This window comes from Fusarium oxysporum, genomic scaffold, assembly GCF_000149955.1.
Source record: "Fusarium oxysporum f. sp. lycopersici 4287 supercont2.40 genomic scaffold, whole genome shotgun sequence".
Taxonomy (NCBI): Eukaryota; Fungi; Ascomycota; class Sordariomycetes; order Hypocreales; family Nectriaceae; genus Fusarium; species Fusarium oxysporum.
The window spans coordinates 155,628-172,445 of NW_017264847.1; the positions used below are offsets into that span (position 1 = coordinate 155,628).

General features: G+C 48.0%; 7 protein-coding genes across 7 annotated transcripts; 4 read left to right on the plus strand and 3 right to left on the minus strand.

The window, feature by feature from the left end:
* Positions 1 to 221: 221 nt before the first annotated feature.
* On the plus strand, positions 222 to 2,514 carry FOXG_16998 (uncharacterized protein; the record flags this gene model as incomplete). The annotated part of the gene is made up of 10 exons (XM_018397024.1): positions 222 to 352; positions 614 to 699; positions 753 to 842; positions 897 to 1,043; positions 1,109 to 1,467; positions 1,523 to 1,559; positions 1,607 to 1,736; positions 1,803 to 1,851; positions 1,908 to 2,009; positions 2,071 to 2,514. The coding sequence occupies 10 exons, from the start codon at positions 222 to 224 to the stop codon at positions 2,512 to 2,514; spliced, it is 1,575 nt and encodes a 524-aa protein (XP_018257845.1).
* A 62-nt stretch (positions 2,515 to 2,576) lies between these two features.
* On the minus strand, positions 2,577 to 4,057 carry FOXG_16999 (uncharacterized protein). Its single transcript, XM_018397025.1, has 3 exons — positions 3,365 to 4,057; positions 3,094 to 3,297; positions 2,577 to 3,039 (listed from the first exon to the last, which is right to left on the minus strand). The coding sequence occupies exons 1-3, from the start codon at positions 4,022 to 4,024 to the stop codon at positions 2,635 to 2,637; spliced, it is 1,269 nt and encodes a 422-aa protein (XP_018257846.1). The 5' UTR covers positions 4,025 to 4,057; the 3' UTR covers positions 2,577 to 2,634.
* A 1,177-nt stretch (positions 4,058 to 5,234) lies between these two features.
* On the plus strand, positions 5,235 to 6,816 carry FOXG_17000 (uncharacterized protein; the record flags this gene model as incomplete). Its single annotated transcript, XM_018397026.1, has 1 exon — positions 5,235 to 6,816. Exon 1 carries the CDS (start codon positions 5,383 to 5,385, stop codon positions 6,814 to 6,816), a length of 1,434 nt encoding a protein of 477 aa, XP_018257847.1. The 5' UTR covers positions 5,235 to 5,382.
* Positions 6,817 to 7,651: 835 nt separating this feature from the next.
* Positions 7,652 to 8,658, minus strand: FOXG_17001 (uncharacterized protein; the record flags this gene model as incomplete). Its single annotated transcript, XM_018397027.1, has 2 exons — positions 7,652 to 8,190; positions 8,250 to 8,658. The coding sequence occupies 2 exons, from the start codon at positions 8,656 to 8,658 to the stop codon at positions 7,652 to 7,654; spliced, it is 948 nt and encodes a 315-aa protein (XP_018257848.1).
* Positions 8,659 to 9,175: 517 nt separating this feature from the next.
* On the plus strand, positions 9,176 to 10,407 carry FOXG_17002 (uncharacterized protein; the record flags this gene model as incomplete). The annotated part of the gene is made up of 2 exons (XM_018397028.1): positions 9,176 to 9,265; positions 9,346 to 10,407. 2 exons carry the CDS (start codon positions 9,176 to 9,178, stop codon positions 10,405 to 10,407), a joined length of 1,152 nt encoding a protein of 383 aa, XP_018257849.1.
* Positions 10,408 to 11,004: 597 nt separating this feature from the next.
* FOXG_17003 (uncharacterized protein) lies at positions 11,005 to 11,901 on the plus strand (the record flags this gene model as incomplete). Its single annotated transcript, XM_018397029.1, has 2 exons — positions 11,005 to 11,169; positions 11,218 to 11,901. 2 exons carry the CDS (start codon positions 11,005 to 11,007, stop codon positions 11,899 to 11,901), a joined length of 849 nt encoding a protein of 282 aa, XP_018257850.1.
* A 680-nt stretch (positions 11,902 to 12,581) lies between these two features.
* Positions 12,582 to 16,209, minus strand: FOXG_22648 (uncharacterized protein; the record flags this gene model as incomplete). Its single annotated transcript, XM_018403054.1, has 10 exons — positions 12,582 to 13,133; positions 13,185 to 13,449; positions 13,506 to 13,818; positions 13,873 to 14,174; positions 14,225 to 14,324; positions 14,374 to 14,734; positions 14,843 to 15,487; positions 15,534 to 15,693; positions 15,744 to 16,002; positions 16,071 to 16,209. The coding sequence occupies 10 exons, from the start codon at positions 16,207 to 16,209 to the stop codon at positions 12,582 to 12,584; spliced, it is 3,096 nt and encodes a 1,031-aa protein (XP_018257851.1).
* Positions 16,210 to 16,818: the final 609 nt, after the last annotated feature.

Consider the following 16,818-nt stretch of genomic DNA (forward strand, 5'->3'; position numbering starts at 1 on the left):
TACGTTGGTGGCCTCGGTCAGGCGACCTAACTGCGTCTCACTTTCTGATGCGGTGCCGGACGTGTAAGTCCCATGTCATTATAGCAGATTTGTTCTAAGTGGTCGTGTACTTCATATATTATCATATATAGTAAAGAAGAAATTAAAGTATCTTAATGTTCATCAATTATCGCTCGAAAGCAACTGAAAAAACTCTTTGTCCTCAGCCTTTTACTTTCAAGATGTCTACCCAAGCGCACTCGAATCCTCGGAAGTTGAAGATTATCCATGTCGGTGCCGGAGCTTCAGGTCTTTTGACTGCTTACAAGGCTGAGCGCATGCTGCAGAACTACGAGCTTGTTTGCTACGATAAGTGAGTTCTGGCGTCTTGATCCAGTTTACATACAGGTTCTGACGTGCTCTATCCAGTAACCCAGTCATAGGCGGGACGTGGTATGAGAATCGCTACCCAGGTATAACAAGAACGCTTCTCTCTGTAAAGACTCTCAAGGGCTAATATTTCAGGATGTGCCTGTGACGTACCTGCGCATATTTATACGTATTCATTCGAACCAAACACTGAATGGTCTTGTTACTACGCAAACTCTGCCGAGATTTATGACTATTTCCTCAGATTTGCAAAGAAGTATGATCTTGAGAAATATGCTCAGCTGCGAACGACAGTCATCAGCGCGACTTGGGATGAGAATGAAGGGAAATGTAAGTTATGAAACTCATCTTCGCAAGTTATAGGTGCTAACATCTTTTGGCAGGGGCTGTTAAGTTAAGCCAGGATGGCAAGGAAAGGATGGACTACTGCGACGTATTGATGAATGGATCGGGAGTCGTGAACAAGACCAAATGTGAGTGCTTCTGAGCCAAAGCAAACTATTTTGTCGTTTCTCACAGCTTAGTAGGGCCCGATGTTCCTGGTCTATCTTCCTACAACGGCACCATAGCTCACAGCGCTACCTGGGACCCCGCAATTAGTTGGGAAGGCAAACGGGTTGCACTCATCGGAACTGGCTCAAGCTCTGTTCAGATGCTACCACAGCTTGCCAAAGGTATGTTTAGCGCAATTGCCGGTTTACACATCTCTTCTCTGTGCTAATGCAGCCCTACGCATCAGGTTCAAAAAGCCTTCACGTCTTTGCGAGAAACTCGATATGGATCGTCCCTTCACTGGGCACAGATCTCAGCAAGGCCAACGAAGAGGGCCAAAATCCTTCTGAACAACCTGGCACGCAGATTTATTCTGAAAAGGACAAGGACGAGTTCCGCAGAGACCCTGCGACACATCTACAGTACCGGAAAGGTCTTGAGGCAACCCTGACACGCAACTTCCCATTCTTTCTCAGGGATTCTCCAATGAGTCAGTGGGCCACTGCTGCCATAAAACAGGATATGCTCAAGAAGCTTGAGAGTGCTGATGAGGAGCTGAAACAAAAGCTCATTCCATCGTGGCCCCCAGGATGTCGGCGAATTACAGTAAGTGGATCCAGATCATCGGTTGAACATTCTGTTGACGACATCACTTTTGTAGCCTGGCAACGACTATCTAGAGAGTTTGGTCCAAGACCGTAAGTTATACTGCACTACTACACCTTAAGATGCTAACATCCACCAGATGTAAATGTTGTCTTCGAAGGCGTTTCGAGATTTACTCCCACGGGTCTTGTCACAAGCGAAGGCAAGGAGTTCGATTTCGACCTTATTGCCTGTGCTACGGGGTTTGACATCTCATATACTCCGCATTTGTAAGCACATTCGCCTCTCAGAATCAACTACTGATTACAGGAACGTCACTAATTTGAGTGTTGTAGCAAAATCACCGGCATTGATGGAGTCACGATGAAAGACGAATGGTCGGAGGTACGTGAAATACGACGAGCTTCATTTTGTGCAATGGACTGATTCGGTGTCACCAGAATCCAAACATTTATCTCGGTATCACTGGGCCCAAGTTCCCCAACTATTTTGTCATCAATGGACCAACCGGCAACTGGGGCCAGGGATGTGTGCTTCCTTCGGTGAGTCAAGGCTCTAGGCTCTACTATCAAACCTCAGATCTAACTTCTTTCTCAAAATCAGCATGAGGTTCAAATTGAATATGCTATGCAATGCTGCATCAAGATCCAGAACGAGGGCATCAAGGCCGTGGAGGTGAAGCAGCTGCCCACTACACAGTGGAACAAGCACCTCGACAACTGGCACACCAAGTACTCCGTCTGGGCTGGCAACTGCCGTTCTTGGTACAAGGCGAACAAGTCAGACGGACGGGTGTATATCTGGCCTGGGAGCATGCTTCATCTGCTCAAGACTATGAAGACGCCCAGGTTCGAGGACTTCAATATTACTTACAGAAACGACAATATGTGGGATTTCTTGGGTAATGGTCGCACTCAGATTGAAGAGCTGGCTGAAGATGGGGTTGAGGTTGATCTTGCTCCGTTCATTCGGGACCAGGACGTTCCCTGGGCGATCGATGATCCTCATACTCTGGGAGCTGTTGTAAGCCGTGAGCATAAGCTTTGAGCGTCTTGATATAATTACCGTTGATTATGTATTGGGTTATCAAAGGTCATGTCAGATATTCACGGGACGGTATTTAGTATTAGAAGGCTTAGAATATTACCTAGAGCTAAAGGGGCAATATTAAGCGCTATCTAACTCTACCAAGGCAGTCTTTATAGCTTCTTCAGTATCGTACTCCCAGATCGTAGATAACGTCTCCCTTAACTCCTCAGACATTCTACTAAAATCACCACCGATCTCGGTCTGCTGTTCATATAGTTGACCTGCTCGTCTAGACTTCTGAACGACCCATTGAGCTCTTTCCCGTCTACTTCTATCAAAGGCAGAAAAAGCAGCTTCGATATCGGCTCCTACCCTGACTCTTTCATGTGACAATAAGGCAGCCAGCACAGCAGCATCTTCAATACATAAAGCTGCTCCCGCTCCATGATGTGGGGATGACGCATGTGCTGCATCTCCGATGATGCATATACGTCCCTTTGCAAAGCTCGGAACTGGATGGTCCCCTAAGTCGAAGATAGCCCACTGTTCACTGTTAGTACAGATATCACTAGTTGAAAATCTCAGATGTAGACTCACACGATCAAGCCTCTCGGTATGGTCGAGAACCTTCAGCACAGATGGCCGGAAGCCCTCGAAATCACGGAGAAGATCCTCCTTTGTGGCTGCAAGAACCAGCTGGCTTTCACTTGGCCACTCATCGGAGCTTGAACAATATGCCACCACATTCAAGATCGTCCCGTGCGCGACCGGATAGCTCAGTAGATGCTTGTCTTTCCCCATCTGCACGTTTCATTCAATATCAGACTGTATCCCGTGATTGGGGATTGACCTTTCGAGAACGACTCACCCAGATAGTGGCATTGAGAGCTCTCTCCTCCCCCAACACCTCGACCGCTTGTCGCATGGGGATCATCCCTCTGTATGCATATTTGTGCGTGTAAGAGCACTTTGATGACGGATGATCTGCCCCAACTAGAATTTCTCGAACTTTAGATTTGATACCGTCGCAGCCAACAACAGCATCAGCTTCCTCCATTGCCCCGTCCTGGAAGACAAGGCGGATTCTACCAGTGTTACCTTCCTCCACTGCTTGAAGTTGCTTATTAAAATCAACCACATCGCTGGGCAATAGCTTGAGAAGTTCATTTACGAATGAGCCCCTGTGACAGCCCTGCAGTCCCGTACGATTCTCGATATCGAACAGAGGGGAGTCCGTAGTCGCTGTGTCCATGCCGTCAAGAAACTCAAAGACGAAGCTTTTCTTGGATTCCCAGACGTTACCACTGGCGACTTTTTTAAATGCATTATGCACGCTCGGATCGCAAGCTACCATGGCGTCTTGTGCATTGGGACTTATTCCCAGGCCGGCACCGATGTCGCTAAAGGTGTGCGCTCTCTCGTAGATTTTGCAAGGAATGTTCCTCTTGAGAAGCGAAATTGCGAGGACAATTCCAGCAATGCCACCGCCAATAATGACAACTCGGAATTCTTTCTGACCTCGGGCCATGATTAAAAATGTTAAATTAAATCTAATGTTGTGTAGAGGAAAGACATCCCCATGAGTAGTTGGATGTTGTGGTCTTTATAATTATGTACAATTGCAGCAGCCTATGTGACAACGCCATACCATGGTATGCCAAAACAGGCAGTTGTATGCGCACACAGATATACATATCAAGAATGAAATCGGTGGTGATTTGCAAGAATCATTATTTATCCAGGCTTGACGTTGCATTTGACTTCCATGTTTCATGTGCTATATGCAATCTAATCCCCGTTGCCGTGCTTGCCGAGTTTAGCGGGCGCAAACCTGTTACGGTAGATATTATGTACGGAACACAGCCCCGGAATCGAATTCCGTCGAATTCCGACCGATGTGACCAATGTATCTACTATTTTGGCATATAATGCCTTGCCAGTAGAGGCATAAAAGCAGTAGGACAAAAGGGTATAAAATTTTGTACAGCTAGCCTCTTTAATTCTATTAGTGCAAAGTATTTTCTATCAATTTATATCTAGTTACCCTTGAGGGTAAACAGAATTGCCATTAAAGGGGCAGGTAGACTTAGGTTGTCAGATTTAGACTCAGGGTATCTTGGGAAATAGTTTTAGGGTTAAGCGTTTTTATGATATTATGTCTTTATCATCTCTGTTGGGAGCCTAAAGCTTAACCTTATCGCAAGCAATCATTCAGATAAGCTCAGGGAACAGAACCAACAATGGAGGTTGCGGGCGGACCCGGCCCTTTGGCCATTGCCGCTATGACTCGGGCCACTAACGGACTCCGAACCGGTACGGCAGCCCCACAGTACGGATCACTCTTCGAAACCGTCCGGTGGAAATCTAGCTGTCATTTGAGTTTAAAGTTCCTGCTTCTGCAACAAGAGTTTTTCCTTTCCTCGGCATTTCGCAACCACTTAGACTTATCGGAATGCGAGGCACCAGTCTAATAATTAGCAATGCCTAACAAACAGTCATTAAGCTAAGCACAATAGCCGAAAACCATAGCGGCTAAACAGTAGGTAGATGATTCATTCTAATGTAGCCCAACGTTCTTAGGGGAAGACATCAGACATCTTGAAGCATATAATTTTGAATCCCCATTCCAATTTGAGTTATCTATCAGTAATCCACCCATCACCGCCCTGAATTGCGAGAAATAAGGCATCTACGTGTTGAGAATTGGGAGGTTATCGGAGATGGTCCGCGACCTAATCCGTTGCCCGTTAGTGGACATCGAACGATGGTGGACTAAATGTTATTAAAATATTTATCGATCCGAGCATTTCCAAGATAACATATCGCAAGAAACACCCATCCTACCTGAGTGTCATCGCTGGGTTCAACTTGCCTATCTTCTCGCTAATGTCTACCAACGGATGCCAAATCAAGACCTACGCCGCTCCTGAAGGGGTAGCGGTAGCTGATGCTTTCTTGATCTATGCCCGCTCTGTGGATTCCGAACCATGGATCCCAGTATCCACCTACGCCGTTGACGTTGCTGAGGTCAACACCACGCGAAATGAATTTGACAAACATCCCATCTCAGTTGCATCCTTCGACATGGATGGCCCAGTTGAAGTTCAAGTCAAATACACTTTGAACAAAGTGCAAAGCGCTGCCATCCGGCCAAAATCTTTAGGTATCCAGTCTGTGATTGATGGTGATAACACCATTACCTTTAGCCTGGACCGACCTCGGGATGTGATGCTAGAGATCAACCACGACAAGTGGCAAGCTCTTCACATTCTCACAAACGGTATTGATCACGATGCACCTCCCAACGATTCTCAGGAAATCTGGTACTTTGGCCCTGGTATCAACAATGGATCAGCATACGGCTTGGTCACTGACGGGAATCTTTTTGTACCTTCCAATACCATGGTATACCTGGCAGGAGGCGCATTCGTGACCTTTAAACTGAACTTCATAAAAGTCTGCAACTCTGGAGTTCGGGGACACGGCTTCATCTACAATGGTCCCAACGGCGGCGCCATCTTGATTGAACGTTCGGAGAACATTGTCGTCGAGAACGTTACTTCGCTGGGCGCTACCGGATTCAGCCTCACAACTGGGGAAGCGAAAGGCGTAAGCATTAGTGGCTACAGATCTTTCTCGTCCCATGGAAATGGCGACGGTGTGGACCTATTCTGCTCTTCAGACATCCTCGTAGAGAACTGTTTTCTGCGCAACTCTGACGATACCATAGCCATCTATGGCCATCGTTGGGACTACTACGGCGACTCAAACAACATTGTCATACGGAACTGCACCCTTCTCCCAGACATCGCGCACCCAATTCATATGGGCACTCATGGGAATCCGGCAAAGCCAGAAACCATCAGCCGTATCCATATTAGTAACATCGACATTTTGGATCACTATGAGAATCAGATGTGGTACCAAGGGTGTATTTCTATAAGCGCAGGCGACGAGAACTTGATTGAAGACGTGCATATCCAAGATGTCCGAGTGGAAAAGATCTCCAAAGGCCAGCTGGTGAATATGCGGGTTATGAAGAATGAAATGTGGACAACTGCGCCTGGCCATGGGATACGAAATGTCACCCTCAAGGATATCAGTCTTGATGCAACTAATTCGCAGATAGTAAATCCGTCACAGATCTTGGGTTTTGATTACACGAGAAAGGTTGAAAATATTGTCTTCGAGAATTTGAATATCGGAGGACAATACATTCATGATGGTATGGAGAAGCCAAGGTGGTATATGGTGGCCGACCTTGTCCCCATGTTCATCAACGAGCATGTCACAAACGTCAAGTTTATCTTAACAAAATGAACATAGTTCACTTATTAGGCCTTCAGCAATAACATAATAGAAATAACTCATTTTATTATATCTATTGCCGTGAGAGTTGTGGATTGGACTTTGATATTATCCGTTCATTATAAGAGCACTGCTTATGATTTATACTTTTTCGAGCGGGATTAAGCAAACTCTGTGCTGTGTTCGACTCGGTTCGGATTGCCGCGGCGGAGATTCGGCCGGAACCTATTCCGACGCCGACGGTTAAAACTTATTCCGTCGACAATAACGCTCTGTCTGAATTGCCGAATTGGAATGACGATTTATGATACCAAGGTCCGAGAACGTCATGTATAGTCTTCTATTGTTTGCTCATTCGAATATATTCATCGATGTAAGATGAGGGAGTTTCACCACTATTTTCAGATGATGTAAAAGAACCTAGGTAAAAGCTGGAACACGTTCTAAGATCAACTTACCCTTGACTCAGATCTACAAAACTTGGTATTAATAATCCGGAGGCGAAGTCCATGCTCAGGCCGTCTCGAGTTGCTACCTGTTACGCGTTGAACCGAAAAGATACATCTTCATAGCAGAGATTTCATCACGTCTCTGTCGGGATGTGTTTCGGGCAAGAGACGGATACAATTGTTTTCATCGACCCCATAAGTCCTTTAAACCTGGCGGGGGTGATGCTCAGGCGGCCCGGCACAAATCCCGATATCTGTGGACGCCATGCATAGGTATGAGATTGTATTATGGTTCTTACCCGCGGAAACCTCAGGTCTCGGGGCATGTCACTAGTTGCCGTCGCTCTACGGGAGTGTGGAATCGCTGGGGTTTAGATATTGCCGAATCTAATTTAATTTTAAAGATATGTGTTTAAAACCTTGACTCCATCTTCCCACTCGCCGGATTGAATCAGGCTTATCTCGCTCCAAAATCCGTGCTCTGCCCCTTCAAGCTCCGTATATCGTAGCTTGGTCTTTGGGCTAAGCTCTCGTAGCTTCGTAACAAACTTCCTACTACCCTCGATCGGAACTTCGCTATCATCGTTACCATGATGCAACCAAATGAAAGGGAGTTCCAGCGCCAACTGCGGATTATCCTCCAACTGTTCTATCGGAAACAGGCTTCTGTGGTCCCCGAAAAAGCTGGTGTATGTACCGTGCTGCACCATTGCGATTGGGAGATTTGAGATCTCTCTGATTGATGGCTGACTCCCGTCTGGAAGCTGCTTGAGATGCTGAGACACGAGTTCATATTCGATTTGTGGATATTGACCCATTTGTTTCGGGTAGGCTTTGCAGAAATGGTCACTCCGCATGTCAATCATTGGGTAACTTGCGATAACAGCTCGGAATGCAGTCGGATGACGCAAGGCCAGTTGCAATGCAAGGTATCCACCTGCAGTTAGATGATTGTTAGCGTTTTGTCTCTAACTGTAATGAAGAGAGGTTACCCACCTGCACTCTCGCCAGTGAGCAAGACCTTCTGGAGGTCTGCGCGGCTTTTCCCGTTCGTCATAGTTCCAATGGCCTTGTCCAAGCTGCTCTGAACCCAAGACCAGGCATCTTCAATGTCTTCAAGGATCTCTATCCCATTACTCTCTGGGATTAATCTGTAGTCACAAGAGACCAGAATTAAGTTGTTCTCAAGAGCGTATTCAAGAATCCTGGGGGGTGTAAGTTGTAGGTTGTTACGACTACCGTAGACAAGAAAGCCGCCATGAAATCGAATCAGGACCGGACGTTCACCAAATGGTAGAGTCTTGGGAACAAATAGATCAAGAAAAATAGGTTGCTCATGAATCACTTTGTAAGTGAAGGTGGCGACGTTAAACTCGTCAACGGGCAAGGTGTGATCAGCGGCCATCACTGCTGCTTCTTTCCTAGGTTGATGATAATCACTTGCTACTCGACCCCGGTTTTTCAATGTGAGCATTTACATATTAATCACTCTCAATTTGGTGTTCCGTCCTCGCTTAGTTCGGAACGAATAGTAATCACATTGCTTTACTTTTGCTACAGCGGGCCGCGGGCCCGCGATTTCTGTGCGTGTTAATAATTGCTGGTACATACTACAAGTATTACCTGCAGAGTGTAGATCACAGATGTACTACCTCGTGCAATGAGTTTAGGCAAGAATACAAGTTGATAAAGTGCCGGGTAGCTCGCTCGGCAATCCGGGCGCCGCGGCGTCCGTGGGTCTGTCTCAATTGTCTACCCCGCGTTTGATGTTTACGGATCTCCCAGACGCCCAAGACGATTGAATCCTCGGTTCCTTTGATGCGTACAACCCGACGTTTAAGTAGACAAAGAATTGCATGAAAACTCCATAGAATCCGAACTCAATCTATTACAATTACATTTGATATTATTGAGCTCTTACAATGGCTGAAGTATACTCTTGGTACTCCGTGTTGTTAACCGTACTTACCGTGACCCTTGTATTGTGGAGGAATAAGAAGGAAATCAAGCCAGTACGTCTCTTCAGGGAAAAGTGCCCTTTGTGAGCATGGAGGGATACACTAGCAACAAAGTGCTGATATCTTGACATTAGAAACGTGCCCTTCCACAAGATAGCCAGCATCACCATCCAGAGTTGCCGAGCGATTACAACGACATCGAGCCTTTGGAAGACTTTGACTTGGACAAAGCCGAGCCAGTGCAGACACGACCATGGAAGCCCAAGTATCACCTCACGATGGGCCTTGAGAAATGCACTTTCTCGGACATCATACCTATTGACAAAACTTTAGAGGCGAGGCTTGCTCTGCGGCGGAAAATCGTGCATGAGCATTCCGACATGGTCATTGCTTCTGAACCCTGTTCGGAGGCTGCCGTCAAGGAGTTTTATGTCTGGATGGTCAAAGCATACCTACCACGAAGGTATCCATCAATCTACCATTCCAAAGGTGATACACTTTTCGGTCTAGAATCGACCCAACTACCGCTCGACCCGCCCAGCGACGTCAAGAAGATACTCCGCCTGCTTGCAGAGAACATCGACGCAGAGCTGTTCTTCCTTCACCGGCAAGGTGACACTTATGTTGCAAAAGCACTTATTCTTTGTTATGCCTTCTCCTTCAACCCATCCCTCAAGTTGAATAAAACCTTGGCGCAGATTCATGGACCCGTGCCTGGCTACAAGGAGAAACTTGAAAGACCCATGAACCGCTACTTCACCTCCTTACCAAAGGGCAAAGTTGTTAAACGGCACAACTGGAACATATCCCTTGGTCGCGACCTTTTCGTACCGCGAGAGAATCCTTTGACAGTTTTGCCATTGTGGTTGATGGGCTTGATCAAAATGGTCCTGAATTGGTTTGGTATCGAGGTACTAAAGATGAAGAGTGCTGATCTGGACCCTGAGGAAACAAACGTTCGATGTGAGAGGCAGACGCTTCATAGGTTAATGGACAATGACAACACGTTGGTGTTTGCTTTCAAGACGTATCAGTACCCCCTCAGGCAGATTCGGGACGAAGGAGGAGGACCGGCGTTGGCTGAGGCGATAAGTGGTATCAATCGGGGCAGTGTACCTCAAATCGCGTGGTACAAGGCATCGGTGTACTGGGGACAAGCTGTTGTGGAATATCTTCTCGGTGGAAGTTCCGAATAAAGTGGAAAGATATGTAGAATGACACTGTACGCTTAGCTCAATTTGAGATCAGCGAGAATCTCAACCCATTGAATACCAGTTTCCTTCGAATAATACTATGCGCTGCAACTTGTATGTCTAGAACAGTAGTGAAGGTTGCGTAAGGTACAGTAAGAACACCGCTTGAGGCGATCACAACAGACGTGTTCATACCTTGGCAGTGGCTCGTCACTGCGCGCGCTGTGTGCATGATTGTGTTGACGCTCATGCTCGACCGCCATGCTGAACATACATTCTGCCACTGCCACAACGGAATGGAACACGGTTTGAGCGTCACCTCTAAGATGCATGCCACTGCCACTGGCAATGGTCAACGGCCAGTGCAAAACAGGATTACAGGCAGCTGCCAGTGGTTCACCGTCAACACTCCAGAACGTTCAAATAAATACCTGATCTACTCGCTCTGTTTACCTTTCCTTTCTTTTCCATCTACCAACTGACCTTCCATCTTCACTTTCTTCCACAACAATCTTCACATCTTCTCAACAGAGACACTCTCACAAAAAACCGCAATTACCTACCAACACAACAACCACACCGTCCGATCAAGAACTCAACATGATGTTTCTTGAACTCACTGCGCCCGGCTCTCCCATTGCGGAGTCAGCCTCTACCATCTCTTCTGAGGACCACAAGCTTCTTGTCCTCACTCCCCCCGCTCCCACCTTCGCGGAGACTTCCAACGCTACCTCTGCTGGGGCTGACGTTGGCAACACCGACAAGGTAAGTCTCGAATCTACAATCAAGGATCATGAGCTAAAGGAACCCAAGGTCTTCAACCAAATGATCGCCCAGTTGAACACGATGCGCGCCAAGGTTCGGGCCCTTGAGTCGGAAAACAAAGAACTCAAGGCCCAAGTTCAGTACGAGAAATCCTTCAAGGAGCACTTCTCGAAGAATCTTGACGAAGCTAACCGTAACTGGCACTCCACTGAACTTGAAGCTGCTGCCAAGGATGCTGAGCTCGGACGAGTCCGCGAGCGCCTCAACCTCGTCCAACTTCAGGCAGCCGAGCAAGAGGAGCTTCACGCCGTCAAGGAGCAGAATATCGAGCTCCAAGCTCGTGTCCGCCTCCAGTTCACTCTCACCACCCATCAACACGTCCAAATGTTGAAGCATATGATGCACGACTGGAAGGCCCAGGTGGAGCAGAAGATCGACGACGACTTTGTGAAGAATAAGGCGGACCAGAAAGAATCCGCTTCCCCAATCGACGCCGACTACGAACGACTGAAGGCTCTGATCGAGGGTCATGAGAAGATCATCGCGAACATCAAGAAGGGCAACGACAAGTTTGTCACTCAGATCAAGGATCTCCGTGAGGAAGAAAATGCTTCGCTCATCTCAGACCTGACTGCCGAGCGCTTCGAGGTTTTCTTATATGAGCGCGAGAAGATGGTCGCTCAGCTTGAGAACGAGAAACGCGGCTTTGAACAGATGGCTCACGACAACTAGGAGGTTGGCAGCCAGAAGGCAAGCGACGCCGCAGATGAGTTGGACGAGATTCCCAATGAGGCGAAGGAGACTTCCAAGGCCGACCAAAAGAAGGCGAAGAAGGCTGCTAAGAAGGCTGCAAAGAAGGCGGCGAAGGCTAACACGAAGAAGTTTTGAGGGTGTACTTGGTGTCCCAAAGTGGGATTGTTGATGTCATGGAAGAATGGAATTGAGGTAAGGACTGGATGAGTGCGAGGCGATACGGAAGGAGAATCTTAGTGCGAAGTTTTTATCACGGATGGGTTAGGAGTTTTGATTTTTTGTCTACCAGGCCATGGTGGATGATTGTTTGTTCTTGTCAGTCTTGTCAGTAGACAAGGGGTAGGTAGTTATACCAAGCAACTTTGCTGGTAACTCATTTCACTGTGACTGTTTATCATTTTGTGCATGCTGTTGATCAACAAAGTCGCTGTCTGCGACCGGTCAACCCAAGTATTGTGTGCGGGATGAGATGTCTCTGGAGAGAAAACATATTGGGCTACAAGGCATTCACGAAGAAGAAATCTTGGACCAGAAGTATCTTTGATCTACTGTAAAAATGACAAATAGTGTGAAGAAAAAGAATATCTACAAATGAACACGGCGCAACCGCCTTTCATCGCGACTTTCGTAAGAGTAACCAAATGCTAATCATGCAAAACCTATTTCTCCCCTCCAACCTTGTTGAGGCTACTGCACTTCTTCACCTGACCACCCGTAATCGGATCAAGTTCCCTATTCGCCTTATCACACTTATCCTTCGGCCAAAGCCTCCCAGCCTGACCCTCCTGTCCAACAAAATCACCAGCCAGCCAAATCGCACCATCAGACGCAGCATCCTTAGACCAATTACCCTTGAGAACAGGCATGGCGAAGAAGCAAGGTGGAGGAACACCATTGGTCCACTCGCTCTGAAGAGCCTTGACCTTTGCGTCGCCAATCTTGCCGCCGTTGTTCTCCCAGCATTCGACGGCGTTACGCAGAGTCCAGAGAGGAGACATGTTCCATTTGTCCCAGACCTTCTCCATGGCGAGATCGCCGCCGACGCGGCCGGATGCTGATTTGGGCCACCAGGAGAGGATGTCGAGACACCTGCCGGTTCTGTCGTCCCATGCGTTGTTGGGGTGGGTGCACTTGTTGATGGGGAGATCGTCTCGGATCACGACGTAGAAACCCTTGAAGAGTCTCGCCATCTGCCACAAAAGAGCTTGGTTCTACAAACGGTCAGTATGCGTCACTTTTAGTACAGTTGCAGAGATATTTACCATCTTGTCGGACATTCTTTCCACGGCGCCGCTCAGGTCTGTGAGATCGTTGTCTCTCAACCACGCACCATAGCCAAAGACCTTGATGGCGGGGTTATCAGCGCCTCCAACCAGCATGGTTTTGGGAAGATCGGTCTGTGCATGTCCAAAGTCGCCGTACACTGAAGAAACAATGCTGGCAATCTTTCTCTTGCCCTCGACTGCAGCGGTCTTGACCGCGAAAGTCAGAGTGTCGGTCGCGTCAACGGCGTTGTCATTCCCACCACTATAAGTGACAGGTTAGTATCCAACAAATCATACAAGCGGACCTCAACAACTTACACTGTACTGGTGAAGGTTCCAATCATACTAGCAAGGCCCGAGATACCAGCGAGAGGACCACCAACAGCTGGAATAGGTGCAGCGATGGCGCTAGCCATGCTGAAGGCTGAACCAAGAACACTTCCGATGTTGATGGTTGTTTGGGGAAGACCACTCTTGATATCGAGGATAAGTCTCATCTCGGAGACGGTCGCAAGGGTCAGCATGATCTTGCTGTCGAACTGTTGATTGAGAGCCTTCATGAAGGTATGGAAACTCGACATCGACTGGAAGAGGTAATAAAGTCCACCCTTGCCAATCTTGTTGAACTCGGCTAGTCACAAACATCAGTCTTACTTCTCCAAGGGATGAAGAAAGGGTAACGTACCGCAAGAAGCGTCAAAGTCACATCGAGAGTTGGGCGTAACGCAAGAGAACTTGGTATGATCCTTCTTCTCAAAGAGATTGCGGTAAAGGTTCTGCGCCCAGTTGGTGTGATCCTTCTGAGACTTAATGTAGGCATCAGCCCACTGCTCAGCCCCGGAGTCATACCAAAGCTTTGGCAGGTCGCCGTAGTTGTCGTAAGAGAAGCCGGTGTCGCACTTCTTAAGGACCTTGTCTTGGAGTTCCTTGGGGATCGCGCCGATGCCGTCGAGGTCTGGAAGGGCGGGTACATCACCGCTACCGTCACTAAGAATTGTTAGTTGCTAGTTGAGACTGAGGATAAGAAGGGTACTAGCGTAGAGTTATCGCTGGGTTGGAAGTCGATACTCCAGATCATGGTGCCGCCGAAACAGTATCCATCAGCCCATGCCTTCTTATCAGCAAAGGTCTCCTCGTCTAAATGTTGTCAGCCAGGTAAAAATATCGGAGGAGCTTTGTAGTTTACCATCATATCCTATCCACTGGTCGTCGAAAGTGATCTGCTTCATCATGGAGTCCTTGAGATAAGTAGACTTGACACCCTTCTTGATGAGGTTCTTGATCTCGCCAAGAGACATGACACCATCAGAGTCAGTGCATTCTCCCTTCTTGCTGGGTCCAACAAAAGAGCAGCCAAGATTGTTACAGCTCTTGTCGGCAACAGTGTAGCCACGACCGTACAGAGCGAGACCAAAGTTGAGCTTCTTGGGATCAAGGCCACCGAACCAAAGAGGGATGGTGTTGTTCACCGATTTCTCGAATATCGGCTTGACCGCGGATGATTTTGCCAAGAGTCTTGACATCCTCGTCCCAGTAACCGTGGAGATCTGTCAAGGGTGTCAGCAATATGTAGGCAGGTCGCAGAGGGGTGACATCTACCATAAGCCATGAAACCAAAGAAGTCCACGTAAGGTTCCATAGCCTTTGCGTCGAACCAGCGAAAGGTACCAGTAGTCAGGAGCCAAGGTCAAGCTGATACCATACTTGCTACCATAAGCCGCACGCATCTCCTTGAGCAACATGGAGAAGTTGCGGGTATCAGCAAGCTTTCGACCACCGCGCTTGGGCTCGCCGGGGTATTCCCAATCAAGATCAACACCTTGAAAGCCATACTCATCCATGTAAGCACGAACTGAGTCTATAAACGAAGCTCTGTTGGCCTTGGTTGACACCATGTCGCTCCAGGTGGTATGGGTAGAAGTGTTCTCATTGCTAAAGTCAAAGCCACCAATAGCGATCCAAGTCTGCAACTTACCATCCTTGGATAGGTCAGTGAACTCGCGCATCTGCTTCACATCATCGTCATGAGCGGGGGTGACCTTGAAGGAAACAGGGTCGATGAATGCGAACGAGTAGAAGAGATGAGTGAAACCCTTTGTGTTGAGCTGCTTGGGTGTCTTGGTATCACACTTGCGGGCTCGCACGTTCCAAGATTGGTAGTAGCCAATGGTACGGCCGTTGGTGCTACCACTACCCTTGGCGCACGAAGGGGAGGAGGCGATGTTGCAGGATCCGTAGCCAGCTTGGCAGGGAAGAGTCTTGTGGACAGGATCGGCATTGTCACAAAAGACTTCAGTAGTCTAAAATTGTCAGTTTGTTCAAGCGATTGATGGGACGAACACTTACGCCACACCATCCCGAAGCAGAACAGCAGAGGTTCATGCCGCAAGGCATCTCGCCCTCTTCACTGTACTCTCCGCACATGGCTGTAGCATCGCAGTTAGATGAGCATCCTTCACCGCAATAGTCTGGGCCATAGCCGCAGATTTTCTCGGGGCCGCAGCAACTACACGGAGTCAGTGATCTCCGTCATCCTCTGGTCAGTGGTCTAGTCACCTATCATCGGCGCAAGGGCCATCTTTGCAGTACAGAGGACCACTTCCACGTTTCTCTAGAGATCGGCGTGAGAGGTGAGATTTGTTAGGAGTGACATCAGAAGACTCAGTGGCGTTTTCCGCATCCTTGTAGTACTGATCCAGGCTGGTCGCAGAATCATCAGAAAGCTCTAGTTCGACGGTTGGGTCTGGAGGTGCCATGGCAGGGTTCTGGTGACCCGGGCTATTAGTGATCTCCTTGGCCCATGCAGGAGCCTTGGCTTTGGTAGTTGTTAGTCTGAACTCTCTTTCACCAATGCATCCGATGATGGCTGGGTAGCGGACTTACTGATGACATTGGAACGGCGGTGATGGCGAGAACGGGTGCCGTGAAGCTGGCGATTGGTTTCAGCATTGGCCAAGGTTGCAAGACAAAGGAAGAGTATGGCAACCGCCATAAAAGCGATGCTCAAAAGTCGCAACACCATGATCACAAACGAATGAGTGAAGAATGGCAACTTTCGCTGTGTCTATCTGTAACTACGAGATAGGCATAATGCTAAGTATATATATCGACCTTGTTTGTTTTCCGAAAGTCCGTGATAGTAGCATGCAACTCGTCCCATTTTTGCACGATCCATGTTGAGTCCTCTGCGCGATAAACTCATACACCGATATTACTACTACGTTACAGCATTGCCTCTTTTCCTCTCGGAGTAAGGGTCTTGAAAGGGCAAAGTTAATAACGCTCAGCCTCCGTGAGGATTCCAACCATGCTACATTGCAATCAGAGTATACAGTAAACATCAGACGGATAAAGCCATCCCATGTTCTACAGTTCTGGTCCTCGGATGAACGAATCACAAAAGGGCCTATCCGACAACATTTCATTGCCAAGCGGATCTCGGCCTCGACGTGCAGAAAGAAGTTCAGGAACGAGCGTTCAGGATCCGAATGCATGCAGTTTTAAGCCTTGGCGTAAGGCTATAAAGAGCCGGTAATAGTGGAAACAGCGGGATTCCGTGGCTTGGCAGGGATGCTCGGGAGCGGGTGGCGTTTAAATTACCCGTCACATGCGAGACGGCATGAGCCGACGA

Bases quoted from the DNA above. Each gene is read 5' to 3' on its own strand.
- FOXG_16999 (XM_018397025.1), bottom strand. From the start codon at position 4,024: ATGGCCCGAGGTCAGAAAGAATTCCGAGTTGTCATTATTGGCGGTGGC. The intron at 3,298-3,364 runs GTGAGTCGTTCT...TGAAACGTGCAG, and splicing joins CTCTCAATGCCACTATCTGG to ATGGGGAAAGACAAGCATCT. The intron at 3,040-3,093 runs GTGAGTCTACAT...AACAGTGAACAG, and splicing joins ATACCGAGAGGCTTGATCGT to TGGGCTATCTTCGACTTAGG.